Source organism: Bubalus bubalis, chromosome 22 (genome assembly GCF_019923935.1).
Source record: "Bubalus bubalis isolate 160015118507 breed Murrah chromosome 22, NDDB_SH_1, whole genome shotgun sequence".
Lineage (NCBI taxonomy): Eukaryota > Metazoa > Chordata > Mammalia > Artiodactyla > Bovidae > Bubalus > Bubalus bubalis.
Window position 1 is genome coordinate 1480857 of NC_059178.1, and position 20732 is coordinate 1501588.

General features: G+C 47.2%; 1 protein-coding gene across 2 annotated transcripts in view; it reads right to left on the reverse strand.

Annotated features, from left to right (window-relative positions):
• TNFRSF11A (TNF receptor superfamily member 11a) overlaps window positions 1-7809 on the reverse strand; it is a 62972-nt gene extending 55163 nt beyond the window's left edge. For both annotated transcript variants that reach the window (XM_025273146.3, XM_025273145.3), the window contains exon 1: window positions 7665-7809. In XM_025273146.3, coding sequence (XP_025128931.1) covers window positions 7665-7739 — 75 coding nt within the window. In that variant the 5' untranslated portion in view covers window positions 7740-7809. The remainder of the gene's footprint in view (window positions 1-7664) is intronic.
• Between the last annotated feature and the right edge of the window lie 12923 nt (window positions 7810-20732).

The following is a 20732-nucleotide window of genomic DNA, read 5'->3' on the forward strand; positions in this document are numbered from 1 at the left end:
CTGGCCGGCTCGGGTCTTAGACACCAGCCAGGCCTTGGTTTTCTCCTGCTTGGCTCTGCCCTTGGCATCACGTCTGTCCAGGCCCAGAGGCTTCCTTGGCCCCTGTCCTGCCCTGCACGCCCGAGGCACCTGGCTCAACCCTCCGGACAGCTGTTGACCCACTTAATTGCCAGGGACGCAGACGGGTGGTCTCAGCCTCAATACGAGGCAGGGGTGTTCTGGGGCTCAGGCGCGGAGCAGAGGTCTGTTTTCCAGAGCACCTCCTGGAACTGCAAAGCCAGGATCCAGAGAATTGAAAGGAAAGAAGCTGACAGCGAGGTTAAAGGAAGTCGCATGAATAACTTGAGTAAGAGGAAGTAGTGGGCTGACAGTCTTCAACGAGAGAAACACGAAAATAGAGACAGTGACCAGCGGATCTTCACCCCCAGACAGAGCAAATGCAAGGAACTGGGTCGAACTGTGAGACAGTACTAGATTTAGGGCCACAGGGACATTCCGGCCGCTGAGAATTGTTGAAGGATGCGCGGCAGAGCCAGGGCAGATGTGATCAATCCCCACTAGGCTTGAAACAGGGACCAGGGTCTCCATTAACATGATTGTTTCAGACATGATGCTTAACTGAGAGCCCCTGACAAGTTGTTCAACTGGACAGGCGCTTGGCAGCTGTCTGTGCTACTTAAGGGCACAGTTTTCAGTGAGGTGGTGCCAGTGGTCAAGAACCTGCCTGCCAATGCGGGAGACATAACAGACTCGGGTTCAATCCTGGGATCAGGAAGATCCCCTGGGGGAGGGCATGGCAACCCACTCCAGTGTTCCTACCTGGAGAATCCCACGGAAAGAGGAGCCTGGCGGGCTACAGTCCACGCGGTCGCAAAGCATAGGACACGACCAAAGGACTTAGTGTGCACGCATGCACATTGCAGAGAGGAGCAAATGTTTTTAAAGAGTCAGAACCTCAGAAAAAAGGTTCACTTCCTATTTGGGGGAAGTAAGGAGAACGGAGCTGGCAGAGGCCGTGGTGCAGACAGGACTTGTGTGACAGAACCTGTGTTCTCTTCCCGCCTCCCAGGTTTAACCATCACGTTCACAACATGTTAAAGAGTTTTTCTTCCTCATTTTTCATGGAAAGTCTTCAAATTTCTGGTGGCTGGAGGAAGTGGCTCTTGTACTCTGAACACTGAACAGGAAATGTCATGAGTTATTATTATTCCAATGAACCCAAAGGGTCATTTTTTTGCCGACGGTTCTTCCTGCCACTTGGAGACCTGGCAGCTCTCTGCCTTTGCCTGTGCCAGGAGGACCTCTGTGTCACCTGTGAGGCCAGGGCTTTTGGGGGGTGGGGGCGCAGAGGGGGCAGGCAGAGTGGAAGGGAAACACTCAGCTGAGGCACTGACAGCCACCAGGAAAAGGGGCCTCCTGCAGGAGAAAGAGCTCTGCCCAGCTGCCGTCCAAGGTAAACACGGCTTGGGCTGGGGGCGGGGGCACCGAGGGCACTGTAGAAGACCACGGGGTAGGTCACGCCAGCCCTGATGATGGACTCGGGGGACCGCAGGTCGCTTATCTCTGTAGTCCTGAATTTTCAAACTCGGCCTACATTCTGACCCTCTGATTCAAAGACACCTTTAGGCCAGGAAATGGCTCTGAATTCTAAGGCACACAAATTTCCTGCAGTGCCTTGGGGCTCTTAGCTTGTTTTTACCTCTAGGGGCTCCAAGGAATTTTGCTTCCCAGTACAACAATCCGAAGCAAATGGGATTCCATATCCTACACTGCATTCTTCTTTATTGTTTAGGGGGAAAATCCTTTACTTGCAACTGAAACTGATTTGACTTGGATTTGGACTAAGCAGTTTCCTTAATAAACTGTACAAAAGGATGGCGCAAATGGTCAGCTGTGTTGTCCTGACATCTATCATATATATATTTTTAAATAATAGGTGCGACCACATCCTCTGCCCCTGTGTCTTCAGCACCTGGCACACCTCGGGGCACCCTGCACTTGCCTCCTTTCTCTCCCCACCTTCCTGACCCCATTCAAGCTTCTCCAAGTTCCTCCCCAGAGAAGGGGACGTGGCGTCCTTCCCGCCCCCTGGGGACCCACCCCCATTCCCCATGGCGCTGCTCCCCACAACCTGCAGATCTGACCGCGCGTCCCTCCCCAGCACACAACACGCCGGGGCAAAACCTAGACTATTTGCACATAAAGCCCTTCCCGGAGTCCCTCTCGCCACCTGCCCTGGCAGCCCGGGAACACGGCCCTCTGTAGTCACCCCAAACACTGGACTCCGTCCACGCCTGCTATCCCCCCAGCCGCTCCCACCGCCAGGCAGGGCGCCCAACCAGCCTCAGACCCCCGCCCAGGCCGCCCCCTTACCCTCTTTCTGCGCCTTAGACGTGCACAGCCGCACGGCAAGAAAGTGGGGCCATTCCCCCGACGCCTCCAAGCCGGTGAAGGCCCTCTTGCCCTGGGCGCGCACCGCACTCTGAGCGCGCTCCGGGGACGCACGGTCCCGTCGCGTTCTGGCTGCTCGCGGCTAGACTGAGCGGTGCGGTGCGGGGAGACCAGGGCTGGGCCTGCTCTCCTGGCGTCCCACCGGGAGGAGGCGCTCCTTTTGTTGAGTTAAATGAACACGTTGAACACAAACAGTCTTCTTTCTTACCCTGAACATGGCAGCCCACGGAAACCTGAGGCTGGAGGTCACTGCTGGCCCACAGGACGCGGACAGATGGGTCGTGAGCACACATCCACGCAGGCGAGCGCCTAAATGCTGACGGGGCTGCCTTAGCTCAGCAGGGCCAGGGAGGGGGAGGGCTGGGGAGCCGGCAGGCCGGGCCCTCGCCAGGAAACAGACTGACAGCGCCCGCGGATGGAGGGCAGAGATACCGGCGGGCCGCGCCGCCCGCTCAGCGCCAAGCCCACGAGCTCGCTGAGAAATCACTCCCACTGGGTCTTCTGTTCTCCCCAAGTCCACCGCACTCTGGGTTTTTCAGGCTCAGAGGCTGGGTTTGGGGCGGAAAGGAGCTGAGTTTAATCAGTTTCTAGCAGTGGGTCCCACGAGGCAGCTCGGTGCTTGGAGCTTCCCAGGTGGCGCTAGTGGTAAAGAATCCACCTGCCAATGCAGGAGACGCGGGTTCAATCCCTGGGTGGGGAAGATCCCCTGGAAGAGGCCAGGGCCACGCACTCCAGTGGAGGAGACAGGAGACGCGGGTTCCATTCCTGGGTGGGGAAGTGGCACCCACTCCAGTGCTCTTGCCGGGAGAATCCCATGGACAGAGGAGCCTGAAAGGCTACAGTCCATGGGGTCACAAAGACTCTGAGATGACTGAATGTCTAAGCTCCCAGATGGCAGCCGGAGGGACACATAAGATTGGGAAGGTACGGGTGGTGGGAAGGAAAATCAGCTGTCGGCGGGGATCCCAATCCCACCCACTGCGGTGGGGGGTGACTGAGGTGGGGTCGGGTGTTGTTTCTCCTGCGGGCTGGGATCCGGACTCTGCAGGCAGACAGCAGACAGCAGACAGGCCATGGCTGTCCACCAGCCCCCCTGGCCCAAGGGTGGGTTCCCTGGGGTGTCACTTGGAGAGCTGAGGACCATCTAGGCGGGATGCAGACCCACATCCACAGCAAGACGGGCCCACCAGCCTCCTCTGGACACACATGTGGAAAACATACCGCTTTCTTTTCCCATGCACTTCAAAAATAGGAAAACAGCATGGGGGGAATTTTAATACTGAGCTGGCAGAGAAAGTTCACGTGGCTCCTTCTTCAAACATCACTCTCTGCAAAGGAGGCCCTGGCTTGGAACTCCCCTTTTCATGGCCTCATAAAACACTGATTTACTGACCTTCAAAGATACACCTTTATTGTTTCAGTTTTCCTGGCATAAGAATTTCTGGTAGATAACTGTAAAAGCAAACTCATGTTTCCTTATCAACACAGAGAATACGTTCAGATTACAGATGTGCCATTTTCAGGGGAAGTGGTGGGAAGGAAATACCGGGGCGGGGGGCGGGGGCATTTGAAATATCTGTGATCAACAAAACCAACGAAAAGGATGCTGATCCTGGAGTCTGTGACTCTCTAAACAAAGTAGGAACACATGGCCAGGCCTTCTCGCTAGGATGGGTCGGTGGGGCGGGGAGACTGTTGGGCCAGGCGGGCACCCACGAGCCCTGCAGCCCCACCCAGGGGATTTCCTCTGCGGGGTCTCCCCACGGGCCTTCCAGGGCCCACGACCTCTCTGTTCCTGATTAGTCTACCTTGCCACCTTAATGAGGGCCACACAAGTGTTATCTCAAACACTGCAAATGTTTACTGCCCTGTCTGTCGCAGGCTTCCTTCAGCTAGCTTTACAGAGTGCTATTTGCTATCCATAAAGTCATAAAAATATGTGGGTTTTCTTTGCTTGGCAAGATTGCTTTAGGCCTAAACCATTCGAGCCAACTTCTCCAATAGAGAGCTTTCTTCCCCAACTGCCTCTGACCCCTGATTTCCCAGCCGTCCTTCAAAGATGGCCTCGGGAGCGTCCTGCTCCGAAGCCCTTCCTGGTTCCTCCAGCTGTATCCCTCCTTCCTTCCCTGCACTGCTTCGTGTACAGACAGTGTTACTCTTTGCCCGCCTTGTCCTCTGGACCTGAAAGTGAAGACCCAGCTGTGTCTTGGCCGTGCGTTTCCCCAGAACAAGGCTTTACATCCCAAATACCAAATACACTTGCTGGCCCAGGTATGAGCGACTCTGCCCTTAGGTCTTGGATTACTAGGGATAAACACGGCTGTGTGATCAATGACCTCAATGAACACAGTCTGGTCCTATAATTTCTCAACTCTAACAGCAGAATGATCAACATAAAAGTTTTCAGTGTTTTTCTGTCTGTAGACAAACACTCTTCTGTCTGAACTCAAATGCCCTCACTGACACAGACACACAGAGATACAATCGCAGAGATGTTTTAAAAGGCAAACCTTATAGCCTCCCAGGTACCTTTAAATCGATTTAATATAATGTTCATGGAACGAAATACAATGCTTGCAGATAAGGCCCTTTCTGGAAGCCATTTTTGCCGACTATTTTACAAAAGTGATACCTCCGCCACGCCCCACACTAAACAGTTCTTCAGGCCTTGCCTAGCGGGTGAGAACTAACCACCAAGGCAATTCCTTTCTTTGAACAGACCAGGTGGGCCAAAAGCAGCTGTAACTGCAGGATGGCTCTTGGAACCCCAGTTTCTGCAGGGGGGACACGGCCACACCGGCTCAGAATCAGTGCGTCTGCACTGGGGAGACTAGACACACACTTATATCACTTGATTAGAGCTATTCCAGCATCCTTCCACTGTTTCCTGTTTGTTGTTTAGTCGCTGAGCTGTGTCCAGCTCTTTGCGACCCCATGGACGGTAGCCTGCCAGTTTCTCTCTCCATGGAATTCTCCAGGCAAGAATACTGGAGTGGGTTGCCATTTCCTTCTCCAGGGGATCTTCCCAACCCAGGGATTAAACCCACAGTCTCCTTCATGGCAGGCAGATTCTTTACCACTGAGCCACCTGGGAAGCCCCGTTTCCTGTTTAAGTATGATTTAAAAATGCACATAATTCATGCAGCTCAAAGGGAAAGGGCGGGGTGGTTGGGGAGAGTAGATAGTACTTGCTGAAAGATAGCTCTGAGAAATAAATGGGTATTTTGGCTTTTTTTTTTTTTTTTTTTTTGGTTGCACCGTGAGGCGTGTGGGATCTTAGTTCCCCTACCCGGGATCCAACCCATGTCACCCGCATTGGAAGCATGGAGTCCTAACCACTGAACTGCCAGGGAAGTCCTGAGAAAGAAATGTTTTGATAGCAATTGCTGTCCATGTTAGAACCTGCGGCACTACATGTACACATGTATGTACATATGAAGTTTTTGCAATTAACACTGTGAGGTGTTTTTTTTTTTAAAGCTGTGTAGTGAGCAGGGTTTTTTCAGGTGGCTAGCTATTCCCTGGAGCCCTCTTCCTGTGGTTTAAATAAAGCAGCACACCTGTCCAACCTGTTGAACACTTCATTAAGCAACACCTGAAGTGCTTACAATGAGAAAATGCCTTCAGGCTTTCCCGGCTTCCCTGCCCTCAGCCATTCCCAGAGGCTCCCTTAGGCAGAAAGGGAACAGGCCATGTCTTCCAGAGAACCGTCTGCTCCAGCCCACAGCCTGTACTTCTGTCCAGGCTCTAGTCCCAGGTTAGTTTGCCATCTCTCCTCACTCCAAACACAGCCCTAGAAGTGCTGTTCGCTCTGGAAGCTGTCAGCAAGAGCCGAAGCCAATCTTAACAGAGCAGGGGAATCTGAAACTGCTGAAAGCAGAACGCCACCAGCACTTGCCCTCTGAGGGACTTCCAAGGGGAGCTGTCAGAAGACTGTGGGGCTGGCTTTCCCACACTATAGCTCTCCTCCAGGGGACAGAAAACCAGTACCTGCTTTTATTCACCTGGCAACTGGACCAAGTGATCTGATAGAGAAATTTCTTCCCGGAGGGCTTGGGATGGGGAGGGAACCCGGATCGGGGAGACGCTGGTTTCCCGGTCCCCCCAGCCCCCTTAAGTCTTGAACAGCCCCCGGGACTCGAGGGGAAAGGCCGCAAAGGGGAGTCCCGGGCTGCTCCCGGGCTGGAGCCTCAGCGGGGCCTGGCCGCGCTGAGGCCGCCCACTGCCCCGCCTGCCCGCCCGCTCAGCACCCTGAGAGCAGCGCCCTACAGACCGGCTCCCCGACTGACTTCAAGCACCCCAGGTGCGTTGGTTTTTCCAACTGTGAACACTATTTTGTCCCAGTATCATCACAGGGGTTCTGAGAAGTGATTCTATGTCATTCTGGTCCGGAACCTGAGCCGGTGGTTCTTAAACTGCTTGCAGGTTTGTGGGAGTGCGGTGGGGGGCGGTGGAACTGGAGGGGAGAAGGGAGATTTACGGAAAGAGGGGAATGTAGGAAAACATTCTGATTTTCTTTTCTTTTCTTTTCTTTTTTGATTTCCTTTTTCAGAAAAAAATCTCCTCTGTCCATGGGATTCGTCAGGCAAGAATGCTGGAGTGGGTTGCCATGCCCTTCTCCAGGGGATCTTCCCGACCGGGGGATGGAACTCTGGAAGGAGAACCCAGGGTCTTCTGCACTGCCGACGGATTCTTTACCATCTGAGCCACTAAACTACCAAACCCTGTCTCAGCGCGCGCTCTGGATGGACACCCCCGCAAGGGGCGAGCATCAGCTAGTCCACCTTCCGACAGCCGCCAAGCGGAGGTGGGGAGACCGAGTGAGGCGCATGTAGAGTTAAGGACCGGGGCTCAGAATGGCCCGAAAGGAGAATCCTACTTAGGACGGTTGGTTAACTTGGGCGCTGCCTGCGGTTCTGAAGTTTTCTCTCGAGTCCGTCCGCAGGGGAAGGGGCCGTGTCTACGCCGCTGTCTCCGCGGCAGCGATCGTGCGGGGGCCCCTCGTCCACTTTCGGGTGCCGGGGTCCCGCAGCACCCCGGCATCCCTGAGGCTCCCGGTTCCCTCCTCCCACAGTCCGACCGCACCCCCCCGAGGCTCTCCCCCCAGATCCTCAGCCCCCGGGCTCCGTGCAGGTCTCGGAGACCCCGGCCGCGCGGAGGAGGGCGCGCAGGGAGCCCCGGCGCGGGGCGCGGGCGGCGGGCGGCCTCCTTACCTGCAGCCGGCCGAGCAGCGCCAGCAGCGCCAGCGGCGCGGGCAGCGGGCGGCGCCGCCGGGCGCGCGGTGCCATGGCGCGGAGGGCGGGGGACAGTGGCCCGCTCTGCGGCCTCTGCTGCCCGCGCGGCGGCCCGGGACCTCGGGTCCGCCCGCTCCGCCCCGTCCAGCCCCGCCCCGCCCCGCCCCACCCCCGGGCACCCTCCCTGTCCGCGCTGCGCCCTCCTCAGGCCGCGCCCGGCGCAGGGCCCGGGCTAGGAGGCGGCGCCCGAGTCCAGCGCGCTGGGGGTGCTGGGGGTGATCCGGGGGCTCTCGCCGCGCCCCCGCGGAGCTCCTGCCTTCGGGAGGCTCCCTCAGACACTGCGGGCACGCATCCCCGGACCGTCGGGGGCACACTCCCCGGAAAGAAGGTAGCCCGGTGGCCCCGGCCAGCCCCGCGCGCGCCCCGAGCCCGCGCTCACCCTTCCAAGCCGGGACCTCCCGAAGCGAATGCCCAGCGACCAAAGGTCACGCGGAGAACTCGCGATCACTGCCGAGGGCGCGGGTTCAGTTCCCTGGTGGGGAACTCAGCTCAGTTCAGTCCAGTCCAGTCGGTCAGTCGTGTCCGACTCTGCGACCCCATGGACTGCAGCCCGTCAGGCTCCTTTGTCCATCACCAACTCCCAGTGCTTGCTCAGGCTCAGTCCATCGAGTGGGTGATGCCATCCAACCACCTCATCCTCTGTCGTCCCCTTTTCCTCCCGCCTTCAGTCTTTCCCAGCATCAGGGTCTTTTCAAATGAGTCCGCCAAGACCCCACAAGCGGCGCGCCTCGGCCAAAGAAGAAAAGAAAGAGCAGCCTGGTTGACAGCAGAGCAGGGCAAGCAGTGTCAGAGACACCCCTCCAAGCCCTCCCCACTTGGGTGCTTGTGGCTAAGTCGCTTCAGTCGTGTCCAGTCTTTGCGACCCCATGGACTGTAGCCCGCCAGCTCCCTCTGTCCGTGGAATTCTCCAGGCAAGAATACTTGAGTGGGTTGGCTTGAGGCTTCAACAACCTAATGAATGGGAGAAAATATTTGCAAATCACGTAGCCGATAAGGGAACCCCCTTATCGGCTGTTTACACAGACGGTAAACAATCTGCCTGCAATGCAGGAGACCCAGGTTCGAACTCTGGGTCGGGAAGATCCCCTGGAGGAGGGCATGACTACCCGTTCCAGTATTCTTACCTGGAGAATCCCATGGACAGAGGAGCCTGGCGGGCTACAGTCCAACAGTCCATGGGGTCTTGAGGAGTCAGATAAGACTGAGCAACTAACACGTACTTCGATGTGATTCTAAATATGGTAAAATTTAAGTCTGGCTATTTGTTTTCTATTTGTTCCACCTTTGCTCGTTTTTTTCTTAACTTCTTTTGGATGATTTGAGTATTTTTAGGGTTATGTTTTTTCTCCATTGGTAGCTTATTTTATATACCTCTTGTTAGTTTTGTTGTTTTAGTTCTGGGTTTACAACATGACTGTATGACATGACAGTCTACCTACAGATGAAATTCTGCCGCTCTAGGTATACGGTTGGAGAAGGTGATGGCACCCCACTCCAGTACTCTTGCCTGGAAAATCCATGGACAGAGGAGCCTGGTAGGCTGCAGTCCATGGGGTCACGAAGAGTCGGACACGACTTGACTTTGACTTTTCACTTTCATGCGTTGGAGAAGGAAATGGCAACCCACTCCAGTATTCTTGCCTGGAGAATCCCAGGGACGGGGGAGCCTGGTGGGCTGCCGTCTATGGGGTCGCGCAGAGTCGGACACGACTGAAGCGACTCAGCAGCAGCAGCAGGTACACGGTAAGAACCTTCCACCAGCGCACTCCGTTCCCTCCCGCCTCGGGCCACGGCAGTCATGCTGGTTCCTTTACTTGGTGACTCCCTCCTGGGCAGCCTGATGGGTACACTGCCAGTTACTTTTCTGCTTTTTGGAAAGCAATCTGGAGTGTTTGGTTAAAAAAAAATTAAAAGTGCTAATATCCTTTGGCAAAGCACTTCCATATCATAGTAGAAAAAGCTAGTTACAGAGTAATATCGTCCCATGTCTGTAAAAAGTAATAAAAAAACATGATTTTACTTATCTAAGCAAAGGAAGTTTCTGGAGAGACAACAATAGCAAATACTAATAGCATATTTACACTTACAAATTCATTCAATCCTTGCAACAGCTTCGCAAGGAATGCTAAACCCTTTCTACAGATGAGGAAACTGAGGCATAGAGGCTAATAACTTACCTAGGGTCACCTGCAGTAAGTGCCAGAGCTGGAATTCAAACCTTGGCTGTCTGGCTCTGGAGTGTATCTTATTACTAAGCACCAACTTTTCCCCAGGTTTAAAATAATTGAACTATAGTTGATTTACAACACTGTTAGTTTATATAGTAGTACTGTTAGATATATAGTAAAGTGATTCAGTTATATTTATTCTTTTTCAGACTTTTTTCAGTTATAGGTTATTACAAGATGCTGATAGTGCTATACCGTAAGTCCTTGTTGCTCACCTATTCTAAATGCAGTGGGTGTATGTCTGTTGATCTCATACTCCAGATTTATCCCTTCTCCCCTTTTCCCTTTGGTAACTGTAAGTTTTTTTCTATGCCTGTAAGTCGGTTTCTCTTTTCTAAATAAGTTCATTTGCTTCTTTTATTTTTTTTTAGATTCCACATATTAAGCTAACTTGCTTCACTTAGTATGATAATATCTAGCTCCATCCATGTTGTTGCAAATGACATTTCATTCTTTTTATGGCTGGGTATTATTCCATGGTGTGTATATCACATCTTCTTTATCCATTTATCTGTTGATGGACATTTAGGTTAAAGCACCAAATATGAGCATTAGGTGAATCGTAAAAAAAAAAAAAAGAAACTACTCATTTTAACTTTTGATGTTCCTAAGCTGTTTACACTGAGGGAAAAGTACTTTTGTACTTTAACTGACAGGTATGCACGTTTGGTAAATAGAGGTTAAAACTGCAGATGCAGTTAAGTACAGGGAGTGTACAAAGTTAAAGACTAAAAATATTTATCTGGCCTATTGTTGTTTTGAATGTGGGGACAGACTTTCTGGAAATGGCTGTGTGTGCGATTCTGATTTTGATAAAAGGAACTGACTTGTGGGAGAGGGTATATTCAGTGTGGCACTTCACGAGAAATACCAAGGCCTGCTCCTGGCGTATTTCCAACATCAACCCCTTCTTTTTTCAAAAAAAGATTAGGGGACTTAAAACTTCTGCTTGGAAAGTCCCAGAGGTGAGTGTGCTGGTTTTGGAAGCGCTCTAAACAACAGAATGCCCGGGTTACCATGTTAAATCTACTAAAACAAGTTTAACTGAAAAAATAATTACTTTTAAAGACTCTATTTCAATATTTACAGATCACTCAAATAATTCAAATACTTTATAGAGATTAATGTAGAATACATTTGTTATTAACAAGATCCATTAAAATGAGCTTGAGGACATCATCTTTCCTATATAAATGGCGTTATTATGAGAAACATGGAAGTTAAATACTATTTTTCCCTATTAAGTGAAGAATGCTTGCACTATAACTAGATATTTCTCATCATTTACAGAAAGTGTTATTTATTATTTTTATAAGTCCATTTACAAGCACATATATAATTAAATTTTGGTTATATGTAATAAATGCAAAATTCATCTTAAACAACAGATGTTTTAACATTGATTAAACATTTCCAATTTTTACAGAGTAATCAGCCAATGGTGAATTGTTTTATTTGTACTGGGGAGAAAAATAAAAGAATCGTAGCTTTAGTTGAAAACTATTTTACATGGGTAATGTGCAACTAACCCTGAAAATCCTCACTACTCCCCACTTCTGTAAGAACTTTTTGGGTTTCCAGAATCAAAAAGGTAAATTAAAACATGGCTGTCATTTTTGTTTCAGGTGAATGGTTTGTAAGTATTCTATCAATAGGATTATATTTTAATGGTCTGTACTAGGCACCAGAAAATAGATACAATCTTGTAAATAAAATGCTTATAAATGTCCACAAGAATAAGAATTAATCAGCTTATGTAATTTTTTTCATGTGGTGACAGAAAATAATTACTGGGCACAGAGCTAAAGCAAATACATAAAAAGTGAAGTTATTAAGTAAACATAAGACTTTACAAATCTTTCAGTAAAAGCTCACTAGTAAATACATAAAAAGTGAAGTTATTAAGTACACATAAGACTTTACAAACCTTTCAGTAAAAGCTCACTAGTAAATACATAAAAAGTGAAGTTATTAAGTACACATAAGACTTTACAAACCTTTCAGTAAAAGCTCACTAGTAAATACATAAAAAGTGAAGTTATTAAGTACACATAAGACTTTACAAACCTTTCAGTAAAAGCTCACTAGTAAATACATAAAAAGTGAAGTTATTAAGTACACATAAGACTTTACAAACCTTTCAGTAAAAGCTCACTAGTAAATACATAAAAAGTGAAGTTATTAAGTACACATAAGACTTTACAAACCTTTCAGTAAAAGCTCACTAGTAAATACATAAAAAGTGAAGTTATTAAGTACACATAAGACTTTACAAACCTTTCAGTAAAAGCTCACTAGTAAATACATAAAAAGTGAAGTTATTAAGTACACATAAGACTTTACAAGCCTTTCAGTAAAAGCTCACTAGTAAATACATAAAAAGTGAAGTTATTAAGTACACATAAGACTTTACAAACCTTTCAGTAAAAGCTCACTAGTAAATACATAAAAGTGAAGTTATTAAGTACACATAAGACTTTACAAGCCTTTCAGTAAAAGCTCACTAGTAAATACATAAAAAGTGAAGTTATTAAGTACACACAAGACTTTACAAACCTTTCAGTAAAAGCTCACTAGTAAATACATAAAAAGTGAAGTTATTAAGTACACATAAGACTTTACAAGCCTTTCTAAAAGCTCACTAGTAAATACACGTTTTTATTATTCAGTCTGTTTGCTTGTGCTGTCATCTCACCTACAAAACACTTTTTAAACCAAAGTAAACCTTGATAAATCAGTGTTCACTCACGGATAAATCGAGGGGCAATACTATCCCACAATGACATGAAGAAATTCCATATGCAGGTTTGTGAGAGAGACTGGCCTGTCGCTCCTGAATTGGGTCTTGTCAAGTTTCGGTGTCAGTGTTTTGCTGGACAAGACTGAGGAATATGGAAGACCTTCGAAAAGGTGTATAATACGGTATTATTTTTTCCTTAAATATTTGGTAGAATTCACCCATGAAACCATCCGGGCATTGAGGTTTCTTTATGGCACGGTTTTAAATGACAGGTTCACTGTATTTGATAGATAGAGAGTTTGTTTCCTTTTGTGTTGGTTTTGGTAAGAAGTGGTGTGTGTGTGTTTTTAAATAGAAGTATGCTCATTCCATCTAATCTTTTAACTTTGCTGGTGTACAGTAATTTATGAAATCTCATTATATTTTAAATGTAGTGTTTTTAAGGATTTCTTTTTTAGTTTCTAATACTGGTAATGGCAGAAAGAGAAGAGGAACTAAAGAGCCTCTTGATGAAGGTGAAAGAGGAGAGTGAAAAAGTTGGCTTAAAACTCAACATTCAGAAAACTAAGATCATGGCATCCGGTCCCATCACTTCATGGCAAATAGATGGGGAAACAATAGAAACAGTGAGAGATTTTATATTCTTGGGCTCCAAAATCACTGCAGATGGTGACTGCAGCCATGAAATTAAAAGACACTTGCTCCTTGGAAGAAAAGCTATGACCAATCTAGACAGTGTATTAAAAAAGCAGAGACATTACCTTGCTGACAAAAGTCCGTCTAGTCAAAGCTATGGTTTTTCCAGTAGTCATGTATGGATGTATCCAAGAGGTGGACCATAAAGAAGGCTGACTGCCGAAGAATTGATGCTTTTGAACTGACGTGTTGGAAAAATTCCTGAGAGTCTCTTGGGCTGCAAGGAGATTCAACCAGTCCATCCTAAAGGAGATCAGTCCTGAATATTCATTGGAAGGACTGAAGCTCAAACTCCAATACTTTGGAAGGACTGAAGCTCAAACTCCAATACTTTGGAAGGACTGAAGCTCAAACTCCAATACTTTGGCCACTTGATGCAAAGAGCTGACTCATTGGAAAAGACCCTGATGCTGGGAAAGATTGAGGGCAGGAGGAGAAGGGGACAACAGAGGATGAGAGGTTGGATGGCATCATCAACTTGATGGACATGAGTTTGGGTAAACTCTGGGAGTTGGTGATGGCCAGGGACAAGGCAATGGCACCCCCACTCCAGTACTCTTGCCTGGAAAATCCCATGGACGGAGGAGCCTGGTGGGCTGCAGTCCATGGGGTCGCTAAGAGTCGGACATGACTGAGCGACTTCACTTTCACTTTTCACTTTCATGCATTGGAGAAGGAAATGGCAGCCCACTCCAGTGTTCTTGCCTGGAGAATCCCAGGAACGGGGGGAGCCTGGTGGGCTGCCGTCTATGGGGTCGCACAGGGTCGGACACGACTGAAGCGACTTAGCAGCAGCAGCAGCAGGGAGGCCTGGCGTGCTGCAGTCCATGGGGTTGCAAAGAGTCTGACACCTCTGAGTGACTGAACACCACCTGGTAATTTATTTATGCCTTCTCCTTTTCTTGGTAAGTCTTTCTGGGGTTTAATCAGATTTTATTAGTTCAATTAATTAGAATCAAATTTTTATCTTTATCTTCCTTATTGTGTTTGAGTTTTCTATTTAATTTCTGATCTTTATTGATTCTTCTGCTTCATGGTTCTTTTCAAACTTCTTAAAATGAATGTTAATTGACCTTAAACCTTCTTTCCTCATTTATGTATTTAAAGCTGTATGTACAGCTCCCTGTAAGAATGGCTTTAGTTTTATCTCAGAAGTTTCATATTTCCCATTATTTAATAAAAATGTTTTCTAATTTTGTCATAGTTTTCTTAACCTATGGTTTCTTTTAAAAGCACATTGCTTACATCTCTAACATTTGATATTTTCCAGTTTCCTAAAAAAAAAAAATTTGGCTGCCCTGGGTCTTGGTTGGGGCATGTGGGATCTAGTCCCCTGAGCAGGGCTTGAACCCAGGTCCCTGCATTGGGAGCACAGAGTCCTGGCCACTGGACCGCCAGGGAAGTCCCTATGTATCCTTTTTTTGCTCCATATTCTTTTTTGCATCCGTAAGATGCTACCTAGGATCACTCTCCTTTTGCTTGAATAACTTTCTCGGGTTTTTCTTTGGTGTGAGTCTGCTGCTAACAAATTCTGTTTTGGGGTTTTTTTTTCTAGGGGAAGAGTGTCTAAAAATACCTTAACTTGCCTTCATTTGAAGTTGTAGGGTGGCAGGTATTTTCCTTCAGCATTTAAAAAACATAATTGCTTTGTTTTCTGTTGATACGCCAACTATTAGCCTTACAGTTGCTGCTTTTAAGATTTTGTTTATATTTGGTTTCCAGCAGGTTTACTCCAACATGGGGAGGTTAGTTGTCTTTGAATCGATCCTGTTTGTAATTCATTGCCTTTCTTGATGTTTTTTGTCAGCTTAAACATTTTTGTGTCCATTCTCTCTTCAAATAACATTTCTGCCCAATCTCTCTCTTCCCTTCTGCCCCAAATGACTTTTACCCTCTTTTCTGTGTTTTGCATTAAAAAAAAAAAATCTGTGCTGCTTCCTGTTTCCAGTTCCACATGTAGGGAGCTTGAAGTCCCCACCCTGTCCTGATGAGTAAAAAGCTGAACGATCAATGGTTTAGTCGTTAAGTCGTGTCCAACTCTCGCGGCTCCATGGAATGTAGACTGCCAGGCTCCTCTGTCCATGGGATTTCCCAGGCAAGAATACTGGAGTGGGTTGCCAGTTCTTTCTCCAGGGGATCTTCCTGACCAAGAGATGGGACCCTAGTCTCCTGCACTGCAGGCTGATTCTTGACCAACTGAGCCACCAGGAAATCAGTAACTCTTCCTAAATCCATTTAAGAGAAGGGAGGTCCCAGGGCATACCACTGCCCCCCAAACTGGAGAGACTGACAGGTAAATACAGAGCATCACAAATTATCAGAGCAGAAAACTCACAAGCTATAACTTCTGTGGGAACCGAGGCAGGGGTGGAAAAACTAGAACTGTAATTGATCAACTGCTGGAGTCCCAGAGAGGACAAGTCTAAGAGTCACAGACTCTAGGGAGCCCAGCCAGAGAGAGGTCCCTGCTCTTTGTTCTTACCTCCAGGAGCTTGACCAGGTTCACACAGATGTCAGCGAAAAACCTCCTCAATCTCTAACCCTTCTCACTGGGCACATGGGAACTCAAGGTCTGTCTTCAGATTTCTCATCTACATCCTCAGCCGCTTCTCCTGGACTCATCTTATGCTAATTAAATCCTGACTACCCCTTGGTAAAGACACCGCCTGCAATGTAGGAGACCTAGGTTTGATCCCTGGGTTGGGAAGACCCTCTGGAGGAGGAAATGGCCACCCACTCCAGTATTCTTGCCTGGAAAACCCCATGGACAGAGGAGCCTGGTGGGCTACAGCCCATGGGGTTGCAAGAGTCAGATGTGACTTAGGGACTAAACCACCATCACCCCTAAAACATCACTTTCATTGCTATTCTTTAGAGTGCAGGCTGTTCCATTTTGTTTCCACAAACCTCTGTACCTTAAAGGCTGGACGTAGAACAGGAATAGTATTTGCTTTTCACTTCTGCTCTCGAAGCTCCTTCCAGCTCACTTACATACTGTTGACTTTATTTAGGCCCATCCGATTGTTTCCCCCTCGTTCCCAGTTCGATTCTGTGGGTCCATCACAATAATAATTTCTCTGCAAGAGGTTTAATATCCTTGTCTTTTCTCCTCATCTTATGCATCTGGAAAAACCCACACCTGGTTCTACTTTATTGTATGTATACTTCACATCTGTTCTGAACAGCTAATTTTGTCTGGAAGAAAAAAAAAACAAACAAACCCACAATTGTGTTAACTGCCTGTCTTTAAATTTGTAATTACTATTCTCAAATCAGCTGTCACAATTGCTTGGCAATATAACAGTTGTATCCGTAATACTCTGCTATTCTTGGAGACAACCATTTCTACCTTCTTTTTCCTCAAACCTCCAAAACTTTCCACATGCCAGCCACACTAGTATCTTTGCTTCATCCTTTACTGAGAAGAGATGGAAAACCCCAAACCTTCCCACCACTAAATCGACCAAATTACCTCCAGCGCACCTATTGTCTCCAATTACGGAGGAGGCCCCGATGCCTTTGTGTTCTGAACCGAACCCGCTCCTGCCTTCCCAAGGACTTCACTGTTTCACAGTCCTCGCCTACTCTTGCTGTTGCATCACCATTCTCTCTCAATTTACTGACTTGCTCTCAGCAGCCTATGTACAGATCTAATTTCTCTTGTTACAAAACTTCCCTCCACACCTCTCCTGGACCTCACGATCCTTTCTAGATGCCAGGGCTTCTGCTCCCCTTTATGGCAACGTTTCCTGAAAGAGCTGGCAACCCTGTCCGTCTCTCTTCACCGTGTGCAGTCAGGCCTCTATCTCCACAGACCCACTGAGCTTACGATTGACGTCATCAGTGACTTTAATCTTCCGCCAATCTTAGATCCACCCTCCTACTGACTGCCAAGGGGCCACCACTGTTCCTTGGGGTGTTCTTCTTTGGCTCCAAGAAAGCACCCTTTCTTGGTTTCTCTCCAGCCTCACTCCCCTGAGCCTTGAGTACGTTCTCCCGCTCTATTGAACGTCCAGGTTCGGGAGTGTCTCAGGGCTCAGAGTCGGTCTCTTCTCCACGGCTGCTCTCTCCCCAGGCCATCTCATTTAGTTTCGTGGCTTTAGTCAAATATCAGTGACCCCACAATCTGGATTTAAGCCTGACCTCTGTTGAGACCCACACTTGGATAACTAACTTCTCACTTGACCTCGAGACAGGTACCTCTCAGATATCTCAATTCTGGCACATCTCAAATCAAACTGTAGATTCACTCCTAAAATTTCCTGTTGTTATCACTCATTATTTATTGTTAATCCAGCCAAAATCTCAGTCAAAGGACTTTTCTTTTTCCCTCACTCTTCATACCCAACCTGTCATGCCAATATTACGTCCCAAATTTATCCCCAGTTTATCTCAGGTCTGCCCTTGCCCCTCCATTTTCATCCAGGCTGCCACCACCTCTTGCTTAGACATTGCCTTAGCTTCTGCAGCCTCTGCATGCTTGCTAAGTTGCTCAGTCGTGTCCGACTCTTTGCAACCCCATGGACTGTAGCCCGCCAGGCTCCTCTGTCCATGGAATTCTCCAGGCAAGGATACCGGAGTGGGCTGCCATGCCCTCCTCCAGGGGATCTTCTTAACCCAGGGACCGAACCGTTCTCTCTCGTGTTTCCTGCATTGGCAGGTGGGCTCTTGACCACTGGTGCCACTGGGGGAGCCCCTGCAGCCTCTACTCCTGCCTTTTTCCAAAGCGTTCTTCCAAAGCCTGTCTAACTATCATGTAAACTGATCAAGCCAGTGTACTACTTCAACTATGTGAGAAGAAAGTGAAGTCGCTCAGTCAGGTCTAGCTCTTTGCGACCCCATGGACTATAGCCTACCAGGCTTCTCCATCCATGGAATTTTCCAGGCAAGAATACTGGAATGGGTTGCCATTTCCTACTTCAGGGGATCTTCCCGACCCAGGGATTGAACCTGTGTGATCTGGCTATACCCTCTTCAGTTTAATCTGTTGATACCCCATCACATTCAAAATGCTGGAGTCACATTGGTCTTCTTTTTCCAATTCCCTAAACCCTCCAAGGCCTATGCACATATTGCTCTTTTTTCTCTTCCTGTTTTCACATGGGTAAAGCCCAGTCTTCCTAATTTTCAGGTACAATGTCACCTTACGGAGGCCTTCCAAAGTACTCATCCTACTTATGGTAAGGCTTCCTCAGTCCCTCCCTCTCAAACTGTTTGTTTCCCTGCCTGGCTGCAAGCTCTGTTCTATGTTGGCCTTATCCATCGCCTCCCGTGCCTAGCACAACATAGGTACTCCATAAATAATACACATGTTGAGTGGTGAATGACTTTATAATCTTTAGAAAGGGATGGTTTTATTACATTTACAAATGGCTTAGCAAACGTGGTAAGGTTTGTTGATACATCAGGCTGCTCAGAGCCAGAGATAGAGAGACAAGCTCTGCTGAGCCTTTTAGGCCATGTGCCCACAGCACAGTGCTTTATTTTTGCTTTTATTTACCTATATTTTTTACCTTGGAAATAAATAAAGACGTTAAGACAATCAATCAGTCAGATACTTTGCTGAGTTCAAAATGTGTAAGACTACACAATTCTGATCCACATATAATGGCTCTATGAAAAGAACATTAGGTTACAGCTAGATGAAAGGTAAACAGAGCATTCTTATATAGTATGAAAATAGTCTAAAATCCAATTATTTCACCGATATGCAGATACCAGATACATTTATTATTTTTATTAGTAACATATATCTTTAACCTATTATTTTTTAAATATACTGAAATAAAATAGTAACCAAATGAGGTACACTGTAAAGTTAAAGTTTTCAAACATGTCTATTCATGCGAAAGGCTAAGTTTATTTCACACTTTGCTTGTAAGAGTTAACAACTAAGATAAAGCTGGAATATACTTACCTGGGCAATCTGAAGAATTTGAGGATTTGGAGTAGCCAATTACAAACCTCTTAAAATAAATATATATTATTTACACAAAAAATAGTTAAGAACTTATAATCAGCATAAAATGTTAGCTGTGGTTGGCTATCACTGTTCAAATATCCACAAGATGGGTCTAGACAAAGTTATGTTCTTAAGGGTCAAATAAGGCTATGGTTTTTCCAGTGGTCACGTATGGATGTGAGAGTTGGGCTGTGAAGAAGGCTGAGCGCCGAAGAACTGATGCTTTTGAACTGTGGTGTTGGAGAAGAGTCTTGAGAGTCCCTTGGACTGCAAGGAGATCCAACCAGTCCATTCTGAAGGAGATCAGCCCTGGGATTTCTTTGGAGGGAATGTTGCTGAAGCTGAAACTCCAGTACTTTGGCCACCTCATGCGAAGAGTTGACTCATTGGAAAAGACCCTGATGCTGGGAGGGATTGGGGGCAGGAGGAGAAGGGGACGACAGAGGATGGGATGGCTGGATGGCATCACCGACTTGATGGACACGAGTTTGAGTAAACTCCGGGAGTTGGTGATGGACAGGGAGGCCTGGCGTGCTGCAGTCCATGGGGTCGCAAAGAGTCGGACACGACTGAGCGGCTGAACTGAACTGAATGGCCTAAAAATAGTTTATCTTAAAAAGCAGGTTTGTGAAAAGACAACTCAATACACACTGATTTCACGTCCCCAGACTTTAGTTTAGTTCAGAGACTATTTATTTGAACCATTTTTTCTTTTCCTATAAGGAAAGGAAGCTTGATAGCACCTGAATTGATACCCTGTTAAAGTTACTTAAATTATTCACAATTTCATTCAGGTTTTAAGTTAATCTGATGTTTAGCAAGTAATCTCTCAAAAGGGGTGCTTACTGCCAACAGAGGAAGGTCAAGGACACCGTGTACGGAGGTGCGTCTAGTGATGCGGCCACGCAAGCAGCGTTCTCAGGCTAATCCCGCGAAGTTGTTAACTGCAGTTCTTGTGGATTTCTGAAAAATTTCAGTCTCTGGCTTGCTTTGGAGCATAATTTCAAATTCACTTTTCATTACTTTGCAACTTTGCTTTTATTTGTATCATTTTTACGTCTGTTTAAAAAGAGCGAGGATAGGAGTTTTCCAGCTTATTTTGGAAGAACACACCCAGTTTTATGATTAGTGTCTGTCTTATCATTAAAGAATCTATATTTTACAATAGAAAGCCATGGAAAAAATAAATGTAAAGTCTTACATTAAGAGGTTTAATAGCATAATAAGAGGGACTCGAAACACACTGCATATCTTGCTGGATGGTGCCTTTCATGAAAACGTGTTAGCATTTGGATAAATGGATTCACAAATTAATAAAACTTACCACATTAAAAATACATTATATTTCTTCATCAGGTAAC